We start from the raw sequence: 7,565 nt of genomic DNA on the forward strand, positions 1-7,565 counted from the left end.
TAATGCTTGATTTGAATATCATTAATGTTGTAATATGATGATTTGTTTTGTATATTGGAGATATGATTATTATGTTGGGTAATATGAATTTTGGATTAAGAAAAAAAAGAATTTGACAAGTTAAAAAAAAAAAAACACAACTTTTTTTACCATTCACAAACCCTAACTTCTTACCCAGCTTCTTCACTCCATTATCAAGAAGACATTACTATTGAATTCATAATCTATTTTCAGAGGTTAGCCATTAGAAATTATTTATATTTTCATCTTATAATTTACTATTTTAAATGTTAAATAGAATATGGTCATATTTATTTGAAATTTTTGAAACTCTTATTTATTAATTTGTTTAATTTTTGATATATTTCTAAAGGGAAAATATACAAACACTATTTAGAAAATATGAAGGATTCCATATTTTATGAAACATTGAGTTATTCCTTATTTACTTTTGGGAAGATGCTGTGATATTGTAGTTGAGAATTGATTATCATCATTAATATTTTGAATAATTTCTTTCAAGGTACCAAATACATGTTTTCAAGCTTCTTGGCAGTTCCAACAATTCAATTGTTGAATTTGGCATTTCAAAACTGTAATGCCCCGATCCCTAGTGGACCGGAACGTTACTTACTTTACTTAACTTAACCGGTGATTTAGTAACAAGTGTATACGTTTTAGCGGAAACTTACATCTTCGGATAATAATTTAAATAATAATACTTCAAATACTTTAAACAAAAACACTGAATCATTTTTCAAAACAACAAAATGTAATTTATTTAAAGAAAACATAACTTGTTCTTGCATTCTGCGATATTCAAAACTTTAAAAAAATAACATTGAAAAACATTTCATAAAAATAAATCCAAATCACTTATTTATCGGATTTCCATGGGCTCGTTGCATCACTCTCCATCTTCTCCTCCATCTATGCCCGATGTAGAATTCCTTCAATCTGTAAAGATGAGATTAAACCCGTGAGATGAAAAACTCAATAGGTGTCATAGGTGCATTCGTGATCAAGCTATACATTTCAAAACACTAACTTTATAACTTTTCATACATGCTGTACCCGGAGGCACCATTGATATGAAGGGGTATGCTGTACCCGATGGCACCATTTGACATACGAACATTTCTTCAACGTAGAAAGGTATGTCGTACCGGAGTACCATTTGACATACAACCATTAACATAAAGGGATATGCCGAACCGGAGTACCATTTGACATACAAACATTAACATGAATCGAAACTTATAACTTAACACAATTAAACACATTGCACCTCTACCTACCTTGATTGATGCTTTTGAAACTTTGAGAACTTGGATTAAAAACTTTGATAAAATTTGGACGTTGAAAGAAATGCACTCCTTGGATGTTTGAAAATCGTTGAGAATTAATGCTTGAAAACACTTCTTAAACTTCTAAGAAAAATAATTTTCCTCCCTCTCTTTTTCTCTCTTGGAAACTCTTTCTTTAGTATGTAAAAGCTCTTGCTTTTGGTGTGAGAAAAATGAGTGAAATGAGGTCTCTATTTATAGGTAAATATCCCATAACTTAAAGCAAATGAAGGGTCAAATTTCATTTAAGAGAGAAAACATGGGTGACATTTAAGTTCGAGATTAAATGCTTCAATTTAGTGGGATTTTTATTGCCAAAAATGTGGGTGGCCCTTTGAGAAAATAATTGATGAAAATAAATATTTAAATTCTAGAGAAAAACGAGAATTTTCATTTCAGGCAGTTTTGGTCGACCGGTTGTAGTCCGGTTGACACTGCACAGCTTTCAGTATTTCTATCATAACTTCTTCTCTAGATATTCGATTGAGGTAATTCAAAGTGCGTTGGAAAGCTAACTCAAAGAGCTACAACTTTTATTTAGATATCATTTTTCAAATCAAATGTTTCCTATGTCGAAAATGGGTCTCCAATGAGACTAAAAATTTGAAGTATACTTTAGTTATCCAATATTCATGTCTTATTGCTATTAAGGTGTCTAGAATTATTTGGGGTTCTACAAAAACCGTCAGATTAGACATCTCAATTGTCAAACTCGACATTTAAAAACTNGAATAGGTTGATTTTTAAAGTTTAGTGACCCCAAAGTTCAATGGCCATTTGGGTAATTCACTCATAAGAATGCTGTTCCAGGATTTTAAGCTTATGTTTATACACTTGTGCGGGGGCTAGTGACCCTTCGGAAACCTTTTCCAAAGTTCAGTCACCCCATGAAATATTTTGCAAGGTTCAGTAATAAATGAGGTGATTTTTAAAGTTCAGTTATCCCGTGAAAATCTTTTGCAAAGTTCAGAAATGAATTAAGTGATTTTTAAAGTTTAGTGAACCCGACGTTCAATGATCATTTGGGTAATTCACTCAGACTTTAAGCTTAGGTATATACACTTGTGTGGGGGCTTTCCTATTGACAACGGATATTGGAGTATTCGCAATTGAAGTTTCAATTTTTCCATTTCTCCCCAAGATTAGTAAATTATTGCAACATCATTAGTAATCATTGTGAAAGATGCTCGACTTTCATCTAGTTATATGCATAATTCATGGATCTCCAATTCTCCATCTCGACCTTTTCCTCAAGTTTATTGATGACATATCATAACTTGACAATTTGTTCATCAAGCGCATTCAGGCTATTGTTTGTTCTCCTATTATCAACCACTTAGTGGTGTGTAACGCATATTATTCTCTCTCTTCCATATTGAGGGTCATGAGCAACAACTCTAATATCAATTATCATGGGGCATTTTTCCTTCTAGCGCGGAAAAGGACACCATTCGATAGTAGTTTGCTCATCTAGACCAACTTCCACCTATTCTCAAGTCAATTCAGGATGGAAAATAATTAAAGAAAGCTTTACAACGTAGTATTTGGATGCATTGAAAATAGCTCGCTCATTAATTTATGAAAGCATTAAATTACAATTGATGGTGAATAAGACGAAATGTAGAAAGCATGACATTAAATTTCAAATACCAACTACCCCCTATTATAGCTTAAGTAAGAAAAATCTAAGAAATTGGAGTAGACGGTTAATCAGAATAAGTATTTACAAATAACGACGTTATTTTACAATTGATATAAACTTTTACAACTCAAGGTAATATTTAAAAAGTTAGAGCAAAGTTGGGTAAATCGTGTCTGCAAGTGGTATGCTTGGACAATTTTATAATGCTTTACAACATTCTAGATTCTTTTGCCAATCCTCTTGAAGTTCTTTCAAATGTGAGGGATCCAAGCTTTCTCATCTCCATGTTGTTTTTGGTTGTATCCCCTATATCATCATTTAGCTTTACCCGTGCTTGCCTTATACTTGGTTGTCTCCATGCACATTCGTCTAGCTGTCACCTTACCTCAGTTCCACACGTTAGACCTCTTATTTACGGCTAGCTCACCATCCAATATTCAGCTCCTTGCCTTGCATATTCTTGCATATAAGGTTTTAGTACACTTTTTAAGCCCCGTTTGGCCCACATTATTTCAAATTATAAATGGTGGAATAGTATTTTTTGGAGAATGGGTGATAGAAAAATAAGAAAAAAAATTTCGATTTATGTATAATATTATTTTATGAAAACTTGTGTTTGAAAATAAAAAAGAGAAAAATGAAATTTAATTTAATAGGAGCCAAACGAAGGCTAAGTCTCCAACTGTGATATGCAGGGAGCATGACACAACATTGGCTAAAAGTGTTGGATTGTGCTACAGGGGCTTGTGTGGCAGCCCTCCTACTGGGAGGTTGTCTACCCCGAGCATGACACAACATTGGCCATAAGTGTTGGGTTGTGCTATGGGGACAGGCCCCTATGTGGTAGCCCCCTATTGGGGGATTGTCGCGCAGACAAACCCCGTAGACAACTCGCCAATTGGGGGCTGCCACAGGCTTGTCCAAACAGATTAACCCATAAGTGTTTCAGGCTTGACAAGACTTGATGGAGCCACGAGGGTGGTGCCTATGTCTATGTATAATCCTATCTAATTTGTACCTAATCAGCGCATGGAATAAAAAGCGGACGGAGCCGCATCCTCACAAGTTTTAGTCCTTGTTTGAGCTCCATTATAATTGAAATTTGGAGAAAATATATTTAGGAATAGTGATTTTGTTGGAAAATGTATGGTTAAAAAATAAGAATTTTTTTTGAATCTACTTATAATATAATTTTATTAAATAATGCAAGGTTGAAAACAAGAAAGAGAAAAATGAGTTTTTATAAAAGGAGCCCAAAGAAGGGCTTAGTCTTAAAGTTTCTGTAATTGAAATTTGGATGGGGTTGACCTAGCTAGGGCTAGGCATGAAACCCATGAAATTTACTCAGCTCGACAAACAGACTAGACTCAAATCGATTTTCTATTTGAGATGAAAATCTCGATTTCATTTCCGGTATTGTAAAAAAATTAATTTTAACTGACAACTCAAACCGACTTTGATAATTTATTTTTATTTTTTTAAATCGTTTGATTCGATTTTCGAGTTGGGATTTTACTCAACCCGTGCCCACCTCTAGACATGGCAACAATTTTTCAAAATAGACCCAAAAATCTATAAATAAATCCCCTTGTTTGATTCTATCATCTCAAATCAATAATTGATAATTCGTTTTTGTCATATTCTTCTATATAAATATTGTCAGGTAGTTTTTATTTTTATTTTTTCAGGCTTTCTTGCATTCAAGTATTCATGTTTATTTTGGTAAAAAGAGTACGATCAAATTGCTGTTTGTCCGTTAAGATTAGTACTGCACTCCATTAATAATGTAAACTACTGTATTTAGAGCACCTCCAACGATGATGATAGAGATTTAGATTTTCAAAGTGATCGAAAATCTCTCTAATGAGGAGATGCAAAGGAAATGCGAAGATCTTCAAAAGTGGCAATGGCAAAAAATGGATTTAGATTCTTATATTGGAACAGAATTTGAATTTAGATCCATTGAAATCTTAAATGAAAATACAAAAGTGATTTTGAAGATATTAATTTACATCCAATTTTATATCACCATTGGAGATGTTGTTAGAGAGAGATTAATATTCTTGTATTCTTGATTTATATTTATTTTAAAGAATTATGCTAAAGGTACACAATCGTATACCTAAGGGTGTACCTAATGTACACCCAGCGCCTCGGTATTGGCCGAGGCGCCTGTGGGCCTTGACATTGGTCGAGGCGCCGGGTGTCCATTAGGTACACCCTTAAGTACACGGTTGTGTACCACTAGCAAGATTATATTTTAAATATCTTTAAATTTTTGTAATTTTTTTATTCCATTATTCTCGTTGTTTTTCATAACATAAATCAATCATTAGTTTATGTATCTTTGGCTAAAGTATTACCAACGTTCTAAAATGAAAGAAAGAGAGGACTTTAGTGTGAAGCATGAAGACAAATCTCGTATATTTTGACCACTTAATGCAGGGGCCTTTAAATTTTTATTTATTTATTTATTTATTTGTTTGTCCTTTTTTTTAATATTTTGTTGGTAAATAAACTAATTAAATAAAATGAATAATTATTGACGGTCTTAGAATAAAATAATGATCTTATTAAAGTAATTATTAACAATCTTAGAATAATTAATAATAGGAAACAACGTAATAGGCTTCATCTCGGATGCTTAGGCTAATAAAGATTGAAACTTGACATTACGCATTGCCACACCGCGCGCGGGTTTCGAAACCTAGGTATTAGTTTAACCAGAAGGAAAAAAAATATGGACCATGCTAGATGTACCTAATTTTTTTTTACCTAATGCTTTAAATACACTCACAATAGGGGTGTGGAGACCACATGTTTGAATTATTTTACTCACGCGGGATCCACGTGCTAGTGAGAGTAGGTAAACCAAATTATGTACACTTAGAATTATCCAAAATATATTCATAATGTTTGGGATATAGAGTACAATATACTAAGCCCCTGTTTGATTCTCATTTTTGGAATAAAATGCATTATAAAATAGTAATTTTTCGAAATGTGTGAATAGAAAGTATGGAAAAACTTTTGAAAAGCGTGTATAATTATTTTATAAAAAAATATGTGACTAAAAATGAATTTAAAAAAAAAAATGCATTCTTGAAAAAATGGGAAATCAAATAGAGTCTAAATTTGATTGAATATGATTAACAAAGAAAAATGAATATTAAGATGTCATATTTACACCATCTAACACTCTTCCCTTTGTGCATACCAAACATGCCACTATTGTTTACTCAAGATACATGGCAATATATATATATACTTTTTAAGTCGGTCAAATAGACTTTTGTCCTCACATTTCTCAAAATCGACATTATACTACCAACTAATCATTCACATAATACGTAATACCCACACTTATAAGCACTTAGATATAACATCAAACAAGCACTCGTGTGTTTGTGTACGCAGATTTCAATCTTTCATTTCCTTATTATACGTACATATAGAAATAGTCGAGCAATCATAATTTGTCTTTTTCCCACAAAATCGTATTAAATAATAGACGAAGGAATAATACCCTCATTGATTATGAGTCGAACTGTCTCACAACGTTGTAAACCTAGTTCACCTATCACAACCAAGAAATATGTGAAACATTATAGTTTTGCTGTCTTCTGAAGCATTGCATTAGAGGAATTCCATGGTGATTGGTAATTGCATTGCTTCAAAGTTTGTTTAACATGACTGCAGCATTCACTGTGCATTTCACGCAAAAATGTCTTTACACTCCTCTGCCAGCAACCCACAGAATGTAGCAGTCGTGTTCACACGTGCAAATACAAATGAGAGAGAGAGAGAGAGAGAGAGAGAGAGAGAGAGAGAGAGTTGCGAGAGCGAGAGAGAGAGAGAGAGAGAGAGAGAGAATGGCGTGCATTGAAAGGGCATCACCAGCATTGAAGGAGATTCTCCTCGAAATATACAGGTAAGAAGATCAACTTGTATTCATTCACATATGTGGATCCTATGTTCCAATCTTATTCATTTACAAAATGACACCATTCCTAATGCCAAGTTCTGTTTTCCACAAACAAACTCTTGTCATCTTCTGTTAATAATAAACTCTAACAATAATAAACAGTACAAAAATCGAATCCACCACCCATACACCCAACAACTATAAAAGAAACTGATAAAAAACAACTATAAAAGAAAAATTAAGCTGCTTGTGGAGGGGTATTTTGACAGATGTTGAGGTGGGCTGAGGACAACCTCAGCATCTATCAAAGAATCTGTCAAAAAAATTGTACAAGTAGCATAGTTGATAAAAGAATCCTTCATATAGCATTTGGAAGATTTGTGGTCGAAGATAGATTTACAATATAATTAGGCTCTACACTGTTTAACATCTTCAAGAAGTAGAAGCATAATAAGTCTATAAACAGCAATGTAACTTCAAATAAAGTGTTTCAGCTCCTCAGACACTAGAATATTCAAATACAAGTTTCGGCATTACTGGGGTAATTTTAAGCTGGCATCTTCAGCTTCAATTGAGATTTCTTATTTCTAAACTTAAATGATGTCATTAACATATAACAAGAATTTATAGTATCAAAGAAATAGCAGTGAGA

The 7,565-nt window shown here is 33.0% G+C and overlaps 1 protein-coding gene across 1 annotated transcript in view; it reads left to right on the forward strand.

Annotated features, from left to right (window-relative positions):
- Positions 1-6,860: 6,860 nt before the first annotated feature.
- Positions 6,861-7,565, forward strand: part of LOC111407460 (actin-related protein 2/3 complex subunit 2B-like) — a 6,117-nt gene continuing 5,412 nt past the window's right edge. The window contains exon 1 of the mRNA XM_023036947.1: positions 6,861-6,919. Coding sequence (XP_022892715.1) covers positions 6,861-6,919 — 59 coding nt within the window. The remainder of the gene's footprint in view (positions 6,920-7,565) is intronic.

This window comes from Olea europaea, chromosome 1 (assembly GCF_002742605.1).
Source record: "Olea europaea var. sylvestris chromosome 1, O_europaea_v1, whole genome shotgun sequence".
NCBI lineage: Eukaryota > Viridiplantae > Streptophyta > Magnoliopsida > Lamiales > Oleaceae > Olea > Olea europaea.